Source organism: Eubalaena glacialis, chromosome 2, assembly GCF_028564815.1.
Source record: "Eubalaena glacialis isolate mEubGla1 chromosome 2, mEubGla1.1.hap2.+ XY, whole genome shotgun sequence".
Lineage (NCBI taxonomy): Eukaryota > Metazoa > Chordata > Mammalia > Artiodactyla > Balaenidae > Eubalaena > Eubalaena glacialis.
Window position 1 is genome coordinate 51604978 of NC_083717.1, and position 23814 is coordinate 51628791.

The window sequence follows — 23814 nt, forward strand, 5'->3', positions numbered from 1 at the left end:
GTCGGTAACACTGCTAGGATTTGGGGGGGAAAATGTCAACTTTGTTTTGGTACTGGTGGAATTCTCAAGGAAAAGGCAAGCAGGAAAGCATATTTCGTGGTTCTTGGTGAGCTGTAGGAATAAATGTTCAGCTGCATTTTAACTTACAAAACAAAAGATCTCACTTTATATAGTCGTATTTTGAGCTTCTAGGGAGAAAGGAGCAACATGGCTGAGCTGAACATGCCTTGCTGACCCCTCACTGTCCTCTTCAAACAAAAAGATGCTAATGAAGGAAAATAAAATACCAGGTTACCTTCCTCTCCTTTGGAATCTGTCTTTGAATGAATGGAGCCTGCCTTTTCTCCTGCAGGAATAGTCACACCTGGGCTTGGTCTCCAGCCCATCCCTTTCTGGCTGAGTGACCTTGGTCCATTACCTAGCCTCTCTCAGCCTCTGTTTTCTCATCTGCTAAGTGGAGTTCAAAGCCCCTGCCCTCAAGGGTTGCAGTCAGGGTTTCATGTGACAGTGCATGGAAAGAGTCTAGCCTAGAAGATCATGAGCCACTAGTAGTTGTACCTCCCTCCTCCTATCTCTCCTCACCCAACTGATGTGCAACAGCCTGGCTCCTAGAAGGCAATGGCTGCGGCTCTTTGGGAGGAGGCAGCCTCTGTCCAGCTCCCACCCCAGTCAATCCTGTTGGCCAGGGAAGACTCCACAGTGGGCAGAGTGGCCACTGTGTGTCCACTGACTCAGCTGGGCGCTTCCCTCTTCTCCATTCTGGGTGCCCGGGGCACTTCTACCCTTCTCGAATGCTTGGCATCCTCCACTGGGGTACCATGCACATGGATCTCCTGGTGTTACCACACCATCAAAAGACCCTCTGAAACCTGCCCTCTCCGATAGTTCTGTGCCATCATGCACTTTAAGTGACTGAAGGCTGGGACAGACAAACAGGATGCCTCTTGGCCAGCCTATGGTACATGAATGAGTGCCTCAATGGTCAAGCCTTAACGGTCAAGGCTGATGGTGAGCACCAGACATCGCAGCAGACCACTGGGGATGATCGGATCCAGGGGCTGGTCCCATCTCCCCAGGGAGGTGTCCTTCAACCCAGCCATGGCTGGGTGTGAAGTGGGAGACAGCTTCCTGTTACCAGGGCCTGGAAGAGAGGCCCTTCCTGGCACCTCCACAGGGGAACGGAAGAGGAAGACTCAGGACAACCCTGTGAATAAATGCCCTCTGAGGAAACAGCTAGCAGGAGGTGCTAGCCTGGTTGTGAGGCACGGCCCTTTTCCATACCCCAAACAATGGCAGGCAGTGCCCCACCTGCAGATTCCACCCAGATTTCCTGAACCAATTCACGCATAGCCAGGAAACACTCAAGAGGCAGCATCCCGCCTCCCGGAGTCCAGGCTGACCTGCCGTGCTGGCCGGGATCCCAGGGTCTCATTTTGAAGGCACAGTCCCGGTCTATCCTTCTGTCTTGGAGTTGCTCCCGTCCTGAGTTCTTGCTCTGGTCACCCACCCAGCCCTCCAGGCTGCCTCCCTGGGACTAGATGCTGCCCTGAGCTCCAAGCCGACTGCCACTGGGTGGCTCCTGAGTCCCACACATCCCCAGCTGGTTCTCCTGCTCCTGTCCTCCTGCCCCATGATGGTGCCGGCTCCGCATCCATCCTTGAGCCAGCTGCCAACTGCTGGCTGAACCACAGGCTGCTCTGGCCCTCCCCTGGGGCCCCAGCATGGAGATAGCCTGCCCCAGGGCCTGGGCACATCCCTCCCACCCACAGAAGTGGCCCAGCTGTCTGCAGTACGGTGAGAAAGTGCACACTCTGGGGGTGAACAGACTTGAGTCAAATCCTCTACTTACCTACTGGCCAAGCCATTCTGAATGATCAGTTCACCCCTGAGGCTTGATGTTATCATCTGTACCCTGAGGGAGAGTAACCTCGGGAGTCTGTGGTAAGGGTTAATTGGGATCAGGCACATTGGAAGCTTTAGGGCAAAGCATGTGGGCATTGTTCAGTAAATGGTAACATTTTAATGGGGTTATTAATACTATTATCATATAATCAATTTATTATTTGTTAAATGTTCTCAATATGACACTCTCCAACGTCCAGTAGTTTTTAGCTCTCTTCTATATCTGTGCTGGGTTTGATATCAGGCGACATTGCATCACCTCCAAGAATAGGCTAATTTACTTTTTCCTAGTGTCTTAATGTTTTCATGTTAAGACATTAGGCTACTAAGAAAGAAACACCTTTGGATTAAAAAACAAAACAAAATAAAACATTAGGCTATTGGTGTCAGCAGTAACTCTGAAGCATCCCCCTGCCTATGTGTGCATGTGTGTGTACATGTGCATGCACATGTGTGCGCATGGCTCACTCTGGGTGCCCCGTGAAGTTGCTCATGAGGTATACGCGTGTGCATGTATGTGCATGCATGTATGCACATACGTTTATGTGTGTGTGTGGAGTGTAAATGCCTGTATCCTCCAACAGAAGCCAGATGCTCCTGCCTGAGCCAGCCTTCCCCTCCCGAGGCTGCTTACCTCCATGTTTCTGCAGAAGGTGGCGTTGGTGCCGAAGAGGATCTGGCACTGCTCGTTGGCGCTGTAGTGCATGCCTGGCAACTTGTGGGGCAGGCGCACCGCGTGCTGGCTCCTGGGGTCTGTGACCAGCAAACAAGTGCTAACTTTTGACCTGAAACAGCCGAGAGGCAAGCTGGTTTGCAAATGTACCACCCAGGTTTTTGTTCTGCTTTTTCAGTCACTGAGAAGCAGGAACCTCCAAATTATTTATGGGGAGATGACCAGGCACCAGACACATGGGCTGCACTTTTTGCTCTTTTTCCACATAGCTGAATGCAGATCTTTACTCCGGAGGCCATGAGAACTGGGCAACTAGGAAAGGGCCTGGGCGTATCACCCACATGGCTAATGGATTTTTGTCAGGGAGTCTGAGTGCTTTCTTGGATGAAAATGCTTTTGAAATAGAGTCCTATGATATTTTCTTAGAATGTGGCTTTAGCAAAAGTCACTATGAATAAAGAAACAATTGGAGTAGGGTTGTTTTCTTTTAAATAAATAAATAAATAAATAAATAAATAGGCAAGTTTATTTCCAATTCAGTAGATTTTCTTGGGGGGCCTGTCAGGCCATGGCTGCTGGCTGGTCCAGGTGCCCCACCTGGCCATGAAAGTTGGCTGGTGGCACACCGTGCAAAGGACTTGGGGATTTCAACCAGGACGGAAATGTTCAGAGATGTTGAGAACAGCTCTGAAAAATTAAACTGGGGGTTGTGTGGCTGTGGCTCCATTAGGAGTTAAATACTTGAATGCTTTTATTTTTTAATTCCTAAAACAAGGCAGATGGTAGTAAAAAGAAAACCCAGCCTCTTGCCAAGATTCTTGAAGAAAAGAGTTGCACGCACGCGATACACACAGGCTGATACTGGTTCACCTCTCCTGGGCTCAAACTCATGGGACACTTCAACAAAGTCAGTGGGACCAGTACTGTGTATGTGGGCAGATGAAAATACCTTTGTTTCACTGACCCTTCTGGGTAAAATGAAATAATGTCAAGTGGCTTCCAACACTGCATTATGATTTGGTGATACAAGTACTCAGTAGAAAATAGCCTACATTAAAACTAACGAGGCTATTTTTAAAAATTATTTTTTCTATTTATTTATTTATTTATTGGCACACCAGGTCTTAGTTGCAGCATGTGGGATCTTCGCTGTGGCACGTTTAGTTGCAGCATGCAGGATCTTTAGTTGTGGCATGCATGTGGGATCTAATTCCCCAACCCTGGATTGAACCTGGGCCCCCTGCATTGGGAACGTGGAGTCTTACCCACTGGACCACCAGGCAAGTCCCTAATGAGCCCATTTTTAAGCCCTGTGTACCATTTAGTTTCCCAACCACAGGAAACCTCATGAAAGGAGACCCAGGATGAAGCCAGAGTGATGCCTTTGGTCCTCCTCCCTGAGTTCACTGGGCACTCCACTGTGTTATTGGACTATAAAGCTCTGTGTGTAGGAGAGACTCACTGACCCCTTCAGTCTCCATGGGGTGTAGAGATGATGCAATTAAGTGGTGAGACAATCAGGGTCTGCCTGTCAAACCTGTAAGTTCAGCCCTGAGGTCCTGACACTAAGGGATCCACATTGTATATGAGCACAGACTCTGTTTGACAAAGTTCTGACATCAGATGGCCAATTCTTCCACGGAAGTCTGCGAATGGAGTGATGCAGACACAATCTGGAAAGAAAGTGGCTATGAGATAAACTCATCCCAGTCCCACACGTGAGGAAGGTGAGCAAGCCCTCCTCCCAGCAAATGGACTCCTGTCCAGGGAAGCAGCCTGAGTGTTGTGGAAATGCCCTGTTCTACAGTAGCCAAAGTGTGCCACTAGGGTGGTGCCCACCCACAGTCAAAATAATGCAGAGAAGTGAAATGAAATCTTGTCAAGATACGGTCACTGCATTGACATTTCCATCGATAAGATTTATGATCACCAGCTGGGTGCCCAGTGTCATACCAGATGCACACTTGGGAGGAAGCTTGACCAGCTGAGAATTCTAAGAGATTCATTTCTGCTCACACTGGCTGAGACTCCAACTATCGTGTCTTTAGGAAGTATTGTAGTACTTTCTATTGCGTTGATTGTACAGAACAATTCAAGGACTTACTTGAGGAAGTTTTCAAGGTCATCTCGACTGCAGGAGGACCAGGAGAGGTCGCTGGGGTTCCGGCCTTTCACCCACTCTCCCGACATGATGTGGGACCTGCCAGCGCAGGAGGAGTGGTCGTCATCGTGGTTCATTCCCAAGCTGCCCAAGGGAAAGGAGGGGAGAGGACACTCATTACAGGCTTCTCATCTCCTCATCCAGGTTCTAGCACACTATGCTAACCTAAATCACGTCTTAAACACAAAAGGTGGCACAGGTGATACCTGGTTCTCTGCCACTCTCACAGAGCAGACCAGGAGTCACAAGCTTATAGAGAAATAGAGAGGGTGATGACTTGCTTAGCAGTGAATGGAGACTGATTGACCACGTAACAGACAGCATTCACTAAACAAATTAATAATAAATGAATGAACCAATTACATTAACTGCAATGTTATAGTTCTGATGTTTGGACTTGCTTTTCCACATTAACATATCCTAGCGTTAATGATCTAGTGTTTCATTGCCTGCAGAGAAGTCACTATGCTAACGTGTAGTGGGAACCAACCAAGACTTTGACTTATGAAAACTCATGAACAATTATGGCTTTTCTTTCATGTCACTATAGCTGGGTCCACCAAGATCATACCTGTCACCTTCCCACCCAGTTGTACCTGGAAGACACCAGGATGCTGGCTTAGACGAGGGAGGCTGACATGCAATGTGAGCTGAACAACGATCTCAGTTCACACACACACTGTCAGTGGGGTAAAGCCGAGACACAGAACACACAGGTGTTCAGGTGGCCCACAGTCTGCTGACCCGTGACTTCCAGGGGAGAGACTCACTGTGCATAAGGATTGCTCACTCTTTGTCAACAGCCCCGTGGAAAACACACACACTTTCATTCATTCAAACATATTTATGAGAGGTTTCTCGAGTGCTGGGAATGGACTAGAAGAAGATACAATGGTGTACAATAAGCCATCCCTGACCTCAAGTCAGCGTGGAAGAGGAGACAGACACAAACAGAGGTAATTATGAAAAGAGGTTCTAAATGCTTCTCTGCAGCCATATTTTCCCAGTTTCCCTCATACGTCTCTGACCATCTTTCATCAATTCCCCTGTGTTCTTGCTCTGCACACCCCCAGGCCACTCCATGCTCCTATACAGAGAGGCTCCCTTGGCCACCCCCATGTGGAGCTGGATTAGCTGATGCCACCTCCATCCCCGGAACAAAACGGCCTTGCACCCGAGCTCCTGCTCCAGGCAGGCAGGGCCCCCTCTGGTCACCCACACGTGTCTGTTCCCATAGTTGAGGGTATGCTTACCAAGGGTCAACAGTATTTATACTCAAACCTATTTATATCAGTAGTTCTGTTACTTCAATCAATACATGTGGCTACATGTTGTGTTAACCAACAAAATATGAGAATAAAAGTTAAGTTGTTTTCATGAAAACTAATTTAGCTACTAGCTATAATAGGCTGCCAAGTTGGGTGTGGGCAGACAACTGTAAAAGATGAGGAAAAAAATCACAAAAATCTGCCCCCAGACTGCTTCACATGGGTCTTTCAAATTCTGCTGAATCTAAAAAAGAAAAAAAGAAAAAAGAAAGAAACTGGATTTAAACTCATCACATTATAGTTGTGGTTTCTGTGAAGGTTATGGAAGCCCAATCGGCTTCCCTCAAAGAAAAGGCTTTCACTCCCACCACAAAACTGGTGAAAAAAATGAACGTTTTCATGGCTTAAGTTAAAACAAAATGACAAAATGTTTAAGAACATAAGTATAATTTCTTTACATTTCCCCATTTGAACCAATTTTTTGGTTAATGGGTCAGCTGACCAACAACTATTCTGCTATCTTGTCAGAAAGGAAAGCTTCTGCAGTGCTGCCTACATGTTGGTGCCACCTTCCCCTCAGTCCAGGCCTCTCCTGCCAAACCTCTCCCTGAAAAATGCCCGCTCCTGGGATTTCCCACAGGCTCTTCCACCCCACCAGGTGCCCTCAGGGCAGCTTTCCATCCCAGCCTGTCCACCAGTGACTGGCACAGAGCAAGCACTCTGTAAATATTTACCAAATGGATTAACTATTTAATGCAGCAGTAAACATCAAAAACTCGGAGGATCCACATGCATGGTATCTAGGGCGGCAGCAGCTTGCTCAACAAAACAATGAAAACCATCTCTGGGTAGATGCAGTCTTGCTCTCCTGCCTAGATGTCAAGAATCCATCCAATTAGGGTTAAGTAGAGAACCAAGAAATTATCAGATACATCTGATCAATAAGAATAATTTTTCAATGTCATTACTCAGGTTTTTATTTTTTTTCCTGCTTGATATCGATATCTTTATCTGTATCTGTATCTGTATCTATAGCTACATCTATACCTATACCTATAACTATATCTATATCTATACCTATACCTATATCTATCTCTTTGTTTCAGGAAACATAGGAACTGACTGGTTTTTCAACTGCATGTAGCAAAGGATATTAAAAGTCAGCTTAAATTTGATTTAGGGTTTGACTTGATATCTATAAATAAAAGTGGTGATAGGGTTTTCAAATGGGTAGATCTGAAAACGTTGATGGCTTTCAGGGAACTCTGCTGTACGTGTAGAGGTTACAGAAATACAATGTCTCATGAGAAAAGTGGCTCCAACCTCCATCTCTAAGGACATAGTGTAAGCACAGCATGTGGAACAGGTCAAACTGCATCATTGCCGACCCTGGAGAATCCAATCCCAGGGAGAATCAACACACGATCATAAACCCTCTCCCACCGTCCTGAGCTGGGACGTCCTGAGCAGCCACCAGATGCTCCTTGTTGTTTGGGAAACCACATCAGAGGAGATCCAAGCCCTGGCAGAATGGCCTCGCCACACATGGAGGAATGTTTCACTTGTGACATGCTTCCAACTTTTCTCCGGTGATCAAGCTGCTTGTAAAATCAAAGAGGTTCTTTTGCCCACATTCCAGACTCCGCTGGCCAGAGAACCTGGTCTCTCCGGAGACAAAACTATGTTTACAAAAGTGCTCAGAAACGCTGACTGCGCCCTTGACACCCCTTTGCCTGCAGGGTGTTGTGTTAACGGTTCATTCTGCCAGCCCCCAGAGAAGGACTTCCCTAAGGAATGTTCCAGTCAGCAGGATCAGCCAGGAGTGCAACTCTTGGGTTTTCTGGAGCTTGTCTCTAATACAGATTGTGCTTGATCTGGTTTAAAATGTTCAAATGCTAACCAAGTGCCTCATAAATTTACAGTTTGCTGAACTCGCATTGGGGTGGGAGTCTTGATATTTGAGGTCTACATAAACTACGGTTTAGGCTATTTTTAGTTTAAATTAAAGATCACTTGACTGAAAAAATTCATGTTATTTTAGGTTTATGTCTGTGGTAACATTATATTTAACAAAAACATGTAGCATTAAGCACACACAGTAAGTGACTGAGATTAAGGACACAGACGGGCCTCATGTCACATGTGGTCCAGATTTATCAGACACAATAATAACTTAATGGCCTTCAGTAGATTTTATCTTAAAACAAAAGAATACATTGCTCTGAAATTGCTTCAGGAAATCCAATATATACCATGTGGGGATTCTGAAAGGCAATGCTCCCCCTGTACTAGCTTCACTCCAAACCCTGGAAGGCATGGGGGATACTAGGTGTTCTGGGCCTGGTACCTGTGCCATTTTGGATGCTTCAGTTTTACCTGGCTCAGAGCCTGTCTGTCTGTCTCTCGGACACTTTGGTGTTTTGATGTCAGGTTTGCGAGCCAGGTCTGCCTCCCCTCAAAGTACTCTTGGCTGTGTTTGTAAAACGAGTGCTTGGGGTGGAATGAAAAACCCAGTAAACGGCTCCCATGAGGGGACCCTCTCCAGTGGAGGGGTCAGGGCTGGCCTGAGTCCTGCTTCAGTCGCCCTGGGGGCATACTGCCTGCTGGTCCCTTTTCAATAAATGTTTACTGACTCTGTAATAACAGGAATGGCCCATGGCAGTTTCTAGGAGATGACAGGCAGGTTTGTATTCATTATTGTTAATTAATTAAATAATAATTAACACCCCAGCATTACACTAGAAGGGAAATTCTCTACTGCCACTACCTCTTTGCCAAGAACCAGACTGTGCTCTCAAACTGTAGCTACACAGAAACTTTATCTACAAGGGTCAAAAGTCACCAGGGGTACCAGGCTACACTCATTTATACAGGTTGAGTAATAGGGTTAACTGTCATGATCATCAATAACCCCGTTTATAGGGAACATAGCATCAACATTCTCTCACCTCGGAGAAGTTTTTGCTTTTATTTTTATATAGGAAACTGAGCTCACCAGCTTGTAGGGACTCAGGGACACTGTAACTACCAGAGTAGATCTAGGACCTCCACCTCCACCACATACAGGACCATTGTAATACAAATAACCTTAAAATACCATGGAATTCCGAATCACTACTGGGTAAATAACAACCAATATAGTGTTGGTGTTCAGTGCATTTTGCTATAATGGATAACATCATAGTAGGTGAAAATGTATAAGGCACATTACAGTATATAGTATATATCTCTCTTAGCTAACCAAAGTACTGAAATTACAAAAACACTCACGTTTTCAGGTTTATATAGATGGGATTTTGATGTCAAGTATATGAGTCAGGTCTGGCCTTCCCTCAAAGTAGTCTTGCCTGGGATCGCATGTGTTTGTGTATAAATATATGCATACACACACACACACACACACACACACACGAGATCCACTTCAAATGGGCCTTAAACTTTTAATTTAACAAAAATTCAACTAACTGGGATGAGAGACAGAAAAAGAGAGAAAAAGAAAAAGAAAACAAAGCATGGGCAATTCTATCCCCTACTCTGGTCAATGAGCATGGGTGCGTGAATGCGTGCATGCATGCCTGTGGCCGTGCACCCTCGGGAGGATGGTATGAAATCCCCCTTTTCACGGAGAAGTAGAGCACTGTATTTGAAAAGGCCTGGCTTGGAGTCAGACTGACCCGAATGAAAATTCCAGCTCTGCCTTTTGAGGGAACAGCGTTACACCTCTGAGCCTCTGCTTCCTTATCTATGACTAAATAGGGCTCATGGTATTTAATATCATTCATTCATTCAACAAGTATGTGTCAAATGCTCTCTATGACAAGATGCTGTCCCAGATGCCAGCACAGGCAAGGCCCCTGCTTCCATAAAGTTTACATTCTGAAGGAATGGGGATGAGCATTCCTCATGGTCAAACAGACACCAAAGCGCCTGGCAAGTAGTGGGATCTGGAAGAGATGAGAGTCTTGCTGCTTCTAAGCACATGCCCGAGTGAAGGAATGATGGCTGTGCCCAAGCTGAAAACTCAGGTGCCCTCAGAGAGCTGGGAGTTAATGAGGGAAGCGGGGAGAGGTCACACAAAAGGGAAGGGAGGCTCATGGCAAATTGAACAGTTTTTACCCTATCATATGCCTTTAAATTCCATTTCTCTTCTGCAATGAGCTAACTGAACAGAACAGGCCTGTTCTGGCAGATGTGGCCCAGGGACTGAGAGAATGGGACCCCTGAACAGAGGCTTCATGGAAGCCTTAGCAGCCCAACTGCTCTTGGCAGGCGGTCACCCCATCCAGGACAGCTGTGAGGATAATCACAGACAACCACCAGTCTAGACCATGTGTTGCCTTCACAGGAAGAGGGTGATGGTGGTGGCCTGTGGCATACCTCCCTGTTTCTCTTTGTCTCCCAGCAGCAGGCCACACTCCTGCTCAGCTCCCTGTGCATCCCACAGCCTAGGGTTGGTGAAGGCCTGAGGGATGGAGGCCCTGGGGCTACAGCTGGGTCATCTCAGTGAAAAGCTGTCTCCTGGCCCAAATAGCTCCTATGGGCTCACCAGCCCCTGCAGCTGTGGTCCTGTTCCCACATGACAAAGGTGGTCCTGACACAGTGAGATGGTCTCGCCCTCCTCTGCTCCACCGGCTCTCAGAGCAGGCTGGGCACACGGTAGGGCTCAGTTAATGGCTGTGAAGTGAAAGCAGCACACGAGCATCTAGGTCTACATAACAGCCCACTAGCACACAGAACAGAGGCTACCTTTGGCGCCCTTCCCCCCACTGCCTCATTGGCATTCATCATTGGCATGAGGGGATGGCCCCCAACATGAGCACGTAAACAAACAAGGGGCACCTCCTCGGGAGGCTCCCAGACTCTTCCTATGATGCCCCCACTGCTCAGAGCATTCCATGAGCCCATCCAGAGCCAATGCATGCAAACATGTGTGTTGTTACTTCCATAGACTTGAAGTCAAATGACGTTTGCAAATTTTACTAAAAAAAAAAAAATCCATAAAGCCATGTTGATTTTTGCCTGGGAAAGTAGTCTATAGAAGGGGGGGAGAGGGTGTCTGAAGCTGTTTCCAGGTAGAAATTCCAAAGCAGTTTAGAATGATGGCTACATTGATGAAATAAGGATATACCCTCCCAAGGTGAGTGACTATTTCAGAGGGGACAATACTGATTCAGATGAAGAGGCTGTAGGGTGTTAAGAAAAAACTCTGCCTCTGTCAAGGCAAGGAGAGTGAGTGGAAGGAATAAGCCAATTCTCCTTCCCTCCTTTCCTTAGTCTTTTTTGAGAATTTTACTCTTCCATATGATTTTGGTTTGTCAAGTTTCATAAGAAGTCCTTTTAGTTTAGGATTGTACTGATTAAATTGATTAATTTGGGGAGAACTGGCATCACTGAAGTTTTGAGTCTCGCCATCCTGGGACATTAGGGCACCTTTTCATTTTTTCAGGCTTTCTTGAATGCCCTTTGGCAAAGTTTTGTAGTTTGCATCATCAAGGTCTTCCTTTTTTTTTTTTTTTATCAGCATCATTCCTGGGTATTTCATATCTTTGGCTGAAGTTGTGAACGAGGTCTGCTTTCTATTCTTCTGTAACTGATTACTGATTGTGTATAAGAAAACCATGGATCACTGTATGTCTTGTGATTTGCACCCTGATGAACACTCACTGGCTCCAACAGTTTGCCAGATGATTCTCTTACAAAATGCAGATAACGACTGCTTTGCCTCTTCCCTTTCAAGATTTGTATCTCATTCCTTGCCTTATGAAGTCTGATGGACTTCAAAAACAATGCAAAATATTAGTTAGAACGTGGGAACCTTTATCCTGTTCCCAAAACTAATGGAAATGCTACCAATATTTGCACACTGGATACATCTGTTCTAGATTGCTTACAGCTAGGTTAACTTGGTCAGTTTAAGGACACTTTCTTCTAAATAATCACTTTAAGTGAGCTTCCTTGTTAGCATTTCAAAGGAAACACTAAAGAAAGTCTGACAAAGTGGACAGAGCGATGGTCCAAAAAGACAGAGGCCATGGTTGATGTTAAAGACCTGCCCCAATTATTCTGGGGAGCTGAGGCAAAGCTCCTAACTCCCCAGGCCTGTCCTCCTAGCTTGGAAGTGAGGGGCTTGAACCAGGGGTTCAAGGGGTTTTCCAGTTCAAAATGGAATCATTTTGTGATTCTGATCTAGAAGACTGAGCACAATGGTAAGGCAGAGTTGCTATTCATTCTTCCAATAAGAGCTGGGTGGGCCCTATCTTGTACCAGCACTTTCAGGGCACCAAGTACACAACAGTGAGCGGCACAAGCAGCCCTGCCTGTAGGAAGCCCACAGTCTGGCAGTGATCACAGACAAGTCAGCAAGTGCTGACCAGCACTGTCCAGTGTAACACATGGCAGCCACTGGCCACATGTGGCCATGGAGCGTTTGGAATGTGCTAGTATGACTGAAGAACTGAAACTCTGATTTTATTAAATTTTAATTGAGATAAATTTAAAGGCCCACATGTGGCTAATTGCTACCACACTGAACTATACAGGCAGAGACAAGAATCTGATTCAACTAACCTGAGTACCACCATTGTGCTAGGAGCTGTGGATGTCATCACATTGGTACAGGAGTATATCCAGGCCCACAAATTACTTACAGGCTTACAGATACTTAGAGAAATAAGACAACCTGATGACACAACTGGAGAAGACTCAGTGCCAGGTGTAGACATCAGAAGCTGAAAGCCATGGGCATTTAGAGGAGGGAGACATGTTGTCTCATACTGACTCTTTGTATGACCTCATGCCTATTTTTCCTCCAAAATGGTTGTGCTAATGGTGCCATCTGTGCTCAGCCCTCCAAAGCACAGGGCTGTGGTGTGATGGATTACAAGGGAAGAAACTAGAGATCTACAAAGGCTTTATAGAACATCCAAGAAAACGAAAGAACGTCAGCCTAAATTGCTTCAGACCATGATATCTGAAGACAGGGATTCTCTAAATGCCTTCCCACGGAGGCCTCTTATGTGCTTTTAAATCTGGGACATTCTCAACCTCAAATGAATTTCGTCAAAGAATGGCATAAGATCATGTGCCTTCACTAACTGAAAAAGTGAATGGTGGGTTGTAATAAGGCAAAACAAAGGAGATATTCCTATTGCTAAAAAGTTCTGTGAGGCTCTCCTTAGCTCTTTAAAGGAAGATAATCTATTGAGGAAACATTTTTATTTCAAAAGAAGCCTTCACAAAAGCACTAAGCTCTTCTAAAATTAACCACTGACACGGTGAATGTCATCCCAGCCCCACGGCCGTCATCCCTTCTGTGGCCTGCTCTGGGCCTGGAGTGCAGAAGGGCTCCCGGGAAAGGGCCCGAAATGACCTGCTTAAGTCCAGAATGCCATGAAGCCATGTAGACGCTATAGCAGCACCAACAAGGCTCAGCCCCCCTCCCAAATTGCACGATGATTCACTGGGACCCCTGGTCTCCTTCAAGTCTGCAGTGGACCTTCCTTTAGGCCCAGCTGCACTAGATGGAGGCCCACGTGAGGCATGGGGAGGGTTCTGAGGACACAGGCTGATGCGGCATAAGTGGGTCTGAGCTTGTGGCTCCACTCACCCCTCGCCAGTCTGCCAACAGTGTCCTGCAGTGCTGGGGAGACCAACCCTGAATTTTGGTTCCAGGTTGGCTCTCTGAGAACACCACATGCCTGGCTTATCAAGCAAGAACACAGCAAGGGAGCTGAAGAGTACAAAGTGTTTCCCTTCAAGCAATGTGCTTCCAAGGTTCTGCCGAGGAAAGTCTGCCCAAAGAGAGGGCTCGCAGAATCACGGCACTTAGTTTGTTGAAGGAAACTGGGAAATTGGGTGAGAGTCAGAAGAATATGCTTTCTGCTTCTTAGCCTAAAGTGTAATTCGTCTAAGGGTGCTGCAGGCACCAGACTGAATAGGGCAGGAAATGGAAAGATGGCTAAAACCTTCCAAAGCAGTGAATCTCGGGCTAACACAGGCTACCCTCCAGATGTCAAGAAGGAACTTTCTGTGCACAACGGAAAGAAAACTGATGTGTAAATGGGGAGTGATCTCTCAGTTTCAGGGAAATCTATAGCTGCCATGAATCCTCCGTAGCTGTCCCCTGTGGAGTGCTTCAGAAGGCCAAGGTCAAAGCTCCTGGTCCCTCTGGGGCCCACACAGCAGAGCTCTGCAATGAGGTGGAGAAGGGCAGAGGGTGGCGACTCTTTCCCTTCCCCCACCATGTCCCGGGCGCGGGGTTACCTGTCTGCTTCTGCTCTCCTCATGAAGTCCCTGGTTCAGAGGAACATTCCTTTCCTAGTCCCCAAAGTACTTTGCATTTTAACACCATCAGCCTCAGCATATCCATCCAGAGGAGTGACTATCATGGCAGGTGTGTCGGGCATTGTGTGGTGGCAGATGGAGCAAAGAGGGGCAGAAATGACGTTGGTATCACCACCATGGCTATGTGCATCTTAGGGGCGGGAATTCATACACTCATGCATCTGCTGAAGCAGATACCCTAATCCCTTCTAATCATGCCCTCATTCATCCAGACTCTGCTTCATCCAGACTCTGCTATCTGTCACGTGCCAGGCACAGCGCTGAGCACTCGTGTGCCCACAGGACACATATCTAAGGTGCAGACCAAGGTGGGTCCCTCTCAACACAGATGCTGATAGGCACACTAAGAGCAGGAAAAATACTGAGAGAGCAGGGGAAGGAAATGTGATACACAATAGAGACCTCACACCCAAGAGCTGCGGGGGTGGCGTGGAGCGTGCCCGCAGAGCAGAGAAATAGCGTTTTCAGCATGCCAGGCGGTGCATGTTGCGTACATCAATTCATTATTATCATCCCCACTTCACAGATGAAGGAACTGAGGCAGAGAGGTTGAGAAGCTCTCCCAAGGTCAAACAGCTGGTAAATGGTCAAGCATAACTTGAGCCTGGGCAGTCTATACTCCAAATCTCTATGCATGGCCTGGCTCTTTGAGGATGAAATCTGCCCCCAGACCCAAAGGAGGGCAAAGGATGGGAACCTGTTAAGCCCTGCAGGAGTGGCCGTCTTAGAGGTCGGGGGCCAGCAGGAGCCCTCAGGAGACCGTGGACGGCACAGAAAATTCCTCTTAGGGTTAGCAGCGGAGAGCCTGCTTGAGAGCCTTCAGACCTGGAGGGGCTCAAGGTCTGCTCTCAGGGCACTGAGACTTCCAGCAAGACAGTGTGGAGAGGAGAGGGGCCTGCCGAGTATGGACATGGCTTCGGGGAGCAGAGGTGCTGGGGAGCAGCCAAGAGCTTTTTCCTGGACCCAGCTTGGAGGAATCACACCTCTGTTCTCTGGGCACCAACCTGGAGCCCCTGTGACATTCAAGAAGGGGATTCAGACTTGGTCCCCATCTTCTTAGATGCCCGCCAGTTCCTTTATCTAAAGCACAGCTCTGAGACATTACTAGCAACAGTCCTACCCTCCCACCTCCCATTTACACCTAAGGCTCGGAGGGTGAGGGTGGGAGAGGAAGACAGACGTACCTGGGTCCATGAGATGCTGAGTGGGCGCAGTGTGTTCTGGGAATAATGCCCAGAGTGTGGGGTCAGGGTTGGGAACCTCGAAGTGCTCTGCAATATTCACCCTGCCTCTCCTTTTTGGTACTTGAAAATTTTGCACATTAAAAACATATTGCCAGCAAATTGATGCTCAGGATATTAATTCCTTTTCTAGTTGAGACTCAGGCTCTAAAGAACCATAGGAGTTGAGACTTTAAGGGCTCTTGAAGCCCTTCTGTCTGCATCTAAGTGGAATCTGGAGCCCAGAGAGAGGTGACCACCCAACACCACACAGCCAGTTGCAGCAAGTTCTTCCTGAAACCAAGGGTCTTCCGCGTTCTGGTCTGAAATCAGATTTCTGGTCCACCTCACAGGTTCTGCCTTCGTCCAACCCAGCCACCCTGTGAATGGGGACTGGACCTGGGTCTAGAGGCTTGAGAAGACAGCAAATTGGGAATCATTCAAAGGTCATCTACAGACTCCAGGATGAAATTTGGTTTGGTTTTGGAAAACCTCATAGTCAGCCCTCAAAATGACCATCTTTTAGAAGCATTTACTTAAAAGAAATGCTCTAAATTCATTAGTTTTATATTGACCTTTTCCCCCCAAAGAAACAAAAGGACAGTGAGTATTCGTTTCCTTTTTAACCACTGACATCTCTTAACTAGACAAGATTATTTTCAATTCCACCTAGACTTAGCAACTTTGATTGCTTAGAAGTGTAGATTTAATAAGCTTTCCACTCATAAACAATAACAACTGCCTGATTTCTCAGGGAGGGTTTTTCTCAGCCAATAGGAGAAGGCCTGGTGTGGAGTAGCTAAAATAACCGTATGGTAGAAATTCAGAGACAAAGGGGCATAAGTTGAAAACTGAGTCCCCCCTCCCCCATAGTAGTTTCCTAGGCCCCCCTATATCCTCCCACCACCCCCACCTGGAGGCAATCTCTGTCTCCAATTCTTCCAGGGGCTGGTGTTTTAATGGGTGTTGGAAACCAGCCCCCAGCACTTCCTACCCCTTCAAAGGCGGTGCAGAGGAGAGGATTAGTTGACTGCAGCGGGGGACCTGCTGCTCAGAGAGAACCTGCAGCTTCTTAAAGTTCAAAGACCCCTCAGGGACACCAAAGGGCACAGGATGTCCCAGACAGCAGAAACCCTAAGGACAGGCTGTTTCCTGCTCCTAATGACCATCACTCCCTTCCTTCCCTAAAACCACACATATCAGGAGGGGCTTTATGGCCTCATTACTTGGACTCTGCTTTTTCCTCTTTGACCAGGAAGTGGGGTGGGGTGTGGTGGGGTGACTGGGTAGGGTGTGTACTCCATCCCACCTCCCAGCCATGAAACGCGTGCCATGGGTCAGCAGGCTGAGGGGGTGTCGCCCAAAGTGACCCCGGCTCCAGACCCACAGCAGGTGCTTGCATGATGCCGACAGGACCCCACTACCCCAGTGCCTCTGCCTCCCCTCTACCTCTGTGTGGACACCCCTTCCCACTCTCCCTGCCAGCCAAAATCCTCCCCTTCCTGTAAAGCCCAGATTGCAGGTCACTTTCTTTCTGAGCAGCCTCGGCCCTTCCCAGCTAAGACGGATCCCTCCCAAGCACATGGCCGTTCTCTCAGGGCCTCCCTGAGGGCAGAACTTGCCATTTTTTACACCTCAACATCCCAGAACCTCCCCGCAGCCTGGTCTAGCACCAGCCACACAGAAGGTGCTGATGAGTGTTCGTAAATTGATAGAACAGACTGAATACAACGAAATCAGTTGGGTGGTATCTGGGAATTCCTCTTAAAAGGCTTCACTCCATGGCTCTATGGTCTCTGTGCCTATCATGCAGGTGGCAGGGTAAGCTGGTAGCTTCACCTCATGGCAGAGCCCCGTGAGCCCTTCTCTGAGCAATAATATCACAAGCAAGCAACCACCCCTTCCATCGGAACAAAAGGGGCTCTGTTATCCCTTCCCGGATCTAAGGCAGGTTATGTCCTGCCTAATGAAACTTAACACTAGAGAGACAGGACAGAATTTCAAAGGCAAATTCTAGAATCTTAAGACTAAGAGGGACATCGCTCAATTCCTATAAAGCACTGGTTCTCAAACATGGCCACACAGTGAGATCTCCTGGAGAGGAAACCCCGATGCCCACTCTCCCCACCAGAGGTTCTGATTTCATTGGTACGAGGCATGATCCTGAGTATCTGGATTTTTGAAAGCTCCCAGATGATTCTAAAGTCCATTAAAGTCTGAGAACTGCTGCTACAGTGTTGACCAGTGGTTCTCAGACTTCAGCGCCTGCTAGAAACCCCCAGTGGGCCTGTGAAAACTCAGAGGGCTGGGTTCCGCTCCAGAGTTTCTAATTCAGTAGGTCTAAGGAGTGGGGGTCCAGAGCAGGATGAGAATTCGCATTTCGATTAAGTTCCCTAGAGATGCTGAAGCTGCCTGTCCAAGGAGCACACCTGAGAGCCATTGCTGATAGTTTTACTAGTAACCGCCCCACCTTGGCTGCAGGTGAGAGTCACCTGGCAAACTTTGAAACACCAATACCTGGGGCTCACCACACACCAAGTAAATCAGGATTTCCAGAGGAGGGGACAGGCACCTGTATTTTACAGGGGTTTCCAGGGGTGTCTAATGTCCCCCTGGGCTAAGAACATTCCCTCTAGAAACAGGCCATCCTCAGGAAGGGCCAGCACCCAGCTCTTTCTTACTGCGAGCTGAGGTGGGCCTTCATGCATGCACGACCCAGGCCCGCCTTCTGAGCACTGATCAAGCCCCCTCCCTTCATAATGTGACAGAGTTCAAGTATTTGAGCTCACATTCTTGTCCCCCTTTGCTCTTCTCTCCTTCTACCCACAAATTTCAGGGAGAAGTCCAAGTTCATAACAAATGGCAGGACTTCTCATCACGCTTTCAGCCAAGCAAGCAAAAGGACAATCACTTCCTGGTTAGCAACGTCAAAATCCTGATGCTGTTCTTTATTTCTGCCCAGATTCCGAATTTGGGGGCGAAGCCAGGAAGGGCATTACTGTCGGTAGGTTCTGGACACACACAAAGTACATGGCCCAAGTGTTTCATCTACAAATTCTACCCTGATGGTGAATATTCTAAGGAACAAATTTTGGGAACAGTAACCACCTTGTTGCTAAATTATTAAATGCTAGTTTGTGTGACTCTCTGTGAAGTACCTTGGTTACTGACTATATGGACTCACGGTCTCTCTAACTCAAGGGTTTGTTTTTCAAATTTCCACAAAATTGAGACTTTGGGGGTTTTGTAACTGCTATTTGTTTTTCCCTTTATTTTTTTGAGCAATACTTAAGCAATACTTTTTATCTTAAAAAAAAATCTTCGCTTCCCCTAGTGTAAATTATGGCTTCTTGCAGTAATCACTACTGCTTAACTGGCATTCAATTTACAGGATAAAAATATATTCTTTTGGCTGTCCAAATGACTGTGTACACAACTTGTCCTCAAACCCACTCTGAATTTTGGCTCAGAGCAACCATCATGTTAAGAGGATGGAATGTGGTTTCAAGCAATGCCAGAAGTATTGCATAAGCAATAATTGATATTTTTACTAGCGGCAACTTTGTAGTTGATAATGGGTTATTAAAACAGGAAAAGAGGCCCTCCCCACAGAATCCCATCTGAGATGTCAAATGAAAAGGTGTTCCAGACAAAAAGCCTCTCAGTGTCAATAAAGGGTGGTTCCAGAGCCCCATATCTTCCAGAATGTGTGGCCCCAGGCAGAAAGCAGCAGAGGAGAAGCCCTCTTGTTGCAGCGTCTCCTCTGCCGCAACCAGGGGAGCTAATGGCCCCTCCCCCGCTCCCCCCCTCGAGCCACAGGCCACCAAGCCCCGGTGGGACTCTGTTGCAGTTTTGGAGTGAAAGAGGAGCCAAAATAGCAAGGGTACCAAGTGCCCTGTCATCCTGTTCCTTTTAAAAAATAATCTTGATATTGGCATTTATTTAAATGTTTGCTTTCGACTTGTGTTTACAGAAGAGATTAGTGTCAAATTTGGCAACACTGACAGAACAGAGTCTAGCTGGTCTGAGCTGTGAGCTGTCAAAGGTGCAGCTGCCTGTCCTCGTCTTGGCCATTCCCACGACCAAAGGCTTTTCCTCCAGGTGAGACATCAGGGTGATTTCACTGAAGGCGGCAGAAGGCTCATGTATGACAAATACCACAGGTTTATCCCTCCTCCATTTGGAGATCTTCAAGAGAACACTAATTCTTTAGGAAAAGGAACTAACACTTCAATCCTTAATGCATAAAAGGAGACTGAGGCCCGGGCGCCAGCAGACCTGCAGGGGATGGGGCGGGAACGTGCACCGAGCAGGATGGAGACTCGAGACCTCGGGGGTCACCTCACCCTTGGGTCACTTTTGCCCCTTGATTCTCAGCCTCGTGAGACCACCAGCTCCCTCTCAGCACTCACATCAGCACTGATTCCAGCTGCAGGGGCAACAATCACTGTCTACGAGATTGGCGCCCCCAGAGGAGGGCAATGCTCCGGGGCAAGATTTCACATACTTGCCTTTTCCTCCTTGCCCTCCAGCCACAACAGATTCATTCTTGTCAAAGTCACAGGCATATAAATATTTTTCTCAGCCAAGGATTTTCTTTTCAGAGCACGAGAAGGAAGACAGCAAGGGCAGGGGGGAGAGAACAAGCGCTGAAGGCAGTGGAAACAGTGACAGGCTGACCTGCTATGATAAGTATTCCCTGGAACAAGGCTGTACTGTCCTCCAACAGGATGATAGGACCAACCCCAGACAACAGCCTGCCCTGTGATTCGCCTTCCAGGCCCTGCTGCCTGGGTCATGAGGTCAAAAAAAGGCAAACAGATCCACACAGGTATGGACTTTCTCTGCTTCCACATTGTGATTTCTTTCTGCGTCACCCTAAGTGTCCGTGAATGTCACATGCACTAGCGTTTCCAACAAGACATATCTACGGCTGGTCAGGTCCCCGGGGCCGAGTGCCCATGCTCTCTCGCTCCCCATCTCCCCTGCTCCATTGGCCATGGTTCCATATGGCACCATAACCCATCAGCACAGATGTGTCCAAACCATAAAGGACCCTCTCCAGGTGGGAGGAAGACAAATGTGAAAACTCAAAGACTACAGCAAGTGAAGGCTTCCCAAGGCCCACTCATCCCAACCCGCTTCTGTAACAGGAGTGAGCTCTTGAGAAGCATGAAACACACCCAAAGAACACCACCGTTTCCCTCCAATCTGCAAGTGCCTTTTCTCTTTCATTACAGGGAAGAGTCATGGAGATGGCGCCAAACCAGAACCCACTCAGGCTCCTTTTCAAAATGAGGTGAATGTGCTGCCTAAGGAGGAGGAAGCTCTGCATTTTCTATGCTTCCAGAGTCATCAGACAGTAGCTGGTCCACAACAGGGAAGGAGACCTAATAATGGCAGTAAATAAAGAATAGCGGTCCATATCGATGGTGAAATGAGGTGATGGATGCAAAGTGCTTCAAACAGCACACAGCGAGATGGAGGGCTCTGCTCCTGCAGCTGTAACAGCGATGACCAGGAGGATGACAACTGCTCACATGAGTGAGGACAGGCCCTCAAACTTGGCTGTGTGTTCAAATCACCTAAGGAAGTTTAGAAAAATTTGGATGCTTGAATCCTACCTGCAGAAATCCTGATTTAATTGGTGTGAAGTGTGGCCTGGACACCTGCAATTCTAGAAGACCCCCAAGGTATTCTCTCTCTTATTTTAGACTTTTAATTTTGAAATAATTATAGATGCACAGGAAGCTGAAAAGAAAAATACAGGGGGGTTCTGTGCACCACCCGCCCAACCTCCCCCAACGGTAACACCTTGCATAACTTCATTGCAGTATCAAAACCAGGGAGTGAACATTGGTACAACCCATAGTGCTTATTCAGATCTCACCAGTTACATATGCACTGTGTGTGTAGTTCTAGGCAATTTTATCACACATGCTGCTGCCTGTAACGATAATCACAACCACAATCAAGAAGTCGTGGCATTACCACAAGACTACCCCTTTGTGGCCATACCCACCCTCCGCCCCATCCTTCAAACCCTAACAACCACTAATCTGTCCCCCATTTCTATGTTACATCATGAATGTTATACAAATGGAATCAGGCAGTATGCATCCTTTTGAGACTGGCTTTTTTCACTCAGTATCATTCCCTTGAAGTTCATTCAGGTGGCTGTGTGTGTCCATAATCTGTTCATTTTTTATTGCAGAGTAGTATTCCATGGTATGGATGTATCAGTTTGTTTAAGTATTCACCCACTGAAAGATATTTGGGTAGTTTCAAGCTTTTGGCTGTTATGATCAAAAGCTGCTATAAACATTCATGTACAAGTCTCTGGGTAAAAATAAGTTTTTATGTCTCTGGGATAAATGCCCAGGAGTACAACCACTGGGTCTTAGTTTTAAAAGGAACTGCCAAACTGTTTTCCAGAGTGGCCATGCCATTTTACTTCCCCACCAGCAGTGCATGAGCGACCTGGTTCCTCTGCATCCTGGCCCATGTTTGGCGTGATTGCTGGCTATCTTGGTGAGTGTTCCATCGGCACCTGAAAAGAATGCTGTTGGGCCTCCTGTTCATTCCCTACTGGTGACATCTGTGGGGTGGAAGGCATTCCCGTGGGTTGCCTCTGGTGTCGCCAGGCCACCTTGTGCCGGGAGGGGTATGGGAGGGAGAAGCTGCTGAGCCTGGGTCTCCTTGTGCCACTGGGACAAGGGCAGGGAGGCAGAGGCCTTCGCTGCTGCTGCTGCTGCTGCAGCCAGCAGATTCGGTTGCCCGCTGTGTCCTGGCTGTGGGACAGGAGCTGGGGTTCACTGCTGCAGTGGCCTGCAGGTCTGCCAGCCCAACACATCCTGTGAATGGAATGGGTGTAGCGGGCTCCCCACAAGGTCTCAGTGGGTTCTGCCTTTCCCAGTCCACTGGCCAAGAAGCAGGCTGTTTTGGGGATTTATGTTTATATCTGTTGATGGTTCCAGGTCGCAGACCTCTAGGTACCAAGTCCAGGATACATGGGAGGTAAAAAGAAAGCCCTGGAACTCACCATGCTGTTGTTCCTCAGGTCCTAAAGTCCCCAGCCAACCTGGCTTCTTCTTTCCAGCTTTCATAGCCCTTTTGTTATTGTCTGTTGAATCATTCCCAAGGTATTTGGTTGCATTTAAAGGAGAGGAGCAGGGAAAAGTTGAGTCTATACCAGCTCATTCCAGTACCAAAGCCAGCACTGACTCCTTGAATCCTCCTAACCATGCTATGATGGAGGGAAAGTCAGTGTGCCCATTATACAGATGGGGAAGCTGGGGGCACAGGGAGATTAAGTGATTTGCTTAACCTGCAGCAAAGCTGCCTTCAGGCTTTACTCCCTGAGGACCTGCATTAAAGCTGCAGGCCTGGGCTGCACATTTGGGCAGAACCTTGGAGGCCTGTGCCCTAGGGGACAGCATGGGCCCTGCCTTTCCCATGTGCCCCTTGACAGTCGCTGGTTGCACAGATGCCAGAGTACATGCTCTCTGGCAGAGCTCCTCCCTCTCTGGACTGTCACCACCTTCTCTCCATCCACCACCAGACCAGGCCTCCCTAAGCCCCCTGTCACAGTCACTTCCTGCAGAGGACCTGCATCCTGTCCCGCTGTGTCCCTGGCTCCCCCCGCCCCCCACCGCCCCACTCGTCCCTCCTCCACCGTCTCATGCTGATGCAGCTCCTCCAAATGCAGACCCCTCCCTCAGTGCCTAATCCCCCACTTCTGCCTCCTCTCTGAGGACTCTCAACATGGCCCTTTTATGGGGTTGACTGCCCTGTACTTCACGCTCCACAACAAATAGCCTGTTACATATGATCCTACTTCCAAGTGCACCATAACTTTATATTATGATAATCCTGGTTCCATCACCTATAAGCTCCAGGGCTGTGGTGAGTTGCTTAACCTCTCTGTGCCTCAGTTTCCTTACCTGTAAAACGGGGAGAATGACAGTACTTACCCCACCGGATGGTGGGGAGGACTGAATGAACTAATGGCTGTAAAACACGGAAAACAAGCTTGTATAATAAACCCATGAAATGGACTACTGTTCAATGGGGTTGTATCTGTGCTGCCAGCTTTGCCTTGGGGTCTGGGCACTACCCAGATCCCGGTCTATTTTGTCCTTTATGTTGTGCAGGGGTCACAGGATCAACAAGAGGAGGGTTTGATGTGAGTTCAGAGATCAGCTCAACCCTCCTCATCCTCCAAGAATCTTTCCTTCAACCCCCAGG

The 23814-nt window shown here is 47.7% G+C and overlaps 1 protein-coding gene across 3 annotated transcripts in view; it reads right to left on the reverse strand.

Moving 5' to 3' along the window:
- The window catches only part of ADAMTS17 (ADAM metallopeptidase with thrombospondin type 1 motif 17), a 364035-nt gene that overhangs the window by 159644 nt on the left and 180577 nt on the right, over nucleotides 1–23814 (reverse strand). For all 3 annotated transcript variants that reach the window (XR_009699355.1, XM_061179999.1, XM_061179998.1), the window contains exons 9-10: nucleotides 4680–4820; nucleotides 2537–2687 (exon numbers count right to left, since the gene is read on the reverse strand). Coding sequence is in view for 2 of the 3 variants with exons in the window: in XM_061179999.1 (XP_061035982.1) it covers nucleotides 2537–2687; nucleotides 4680–4820 (292 nt within the window). In the remaining variant the exon portion in view is untranslated. The remainder of the gene's footprint in view (nucleotides 1–2536; nucleotides 2688–4679; nucleotides 4821–23814) is intronic.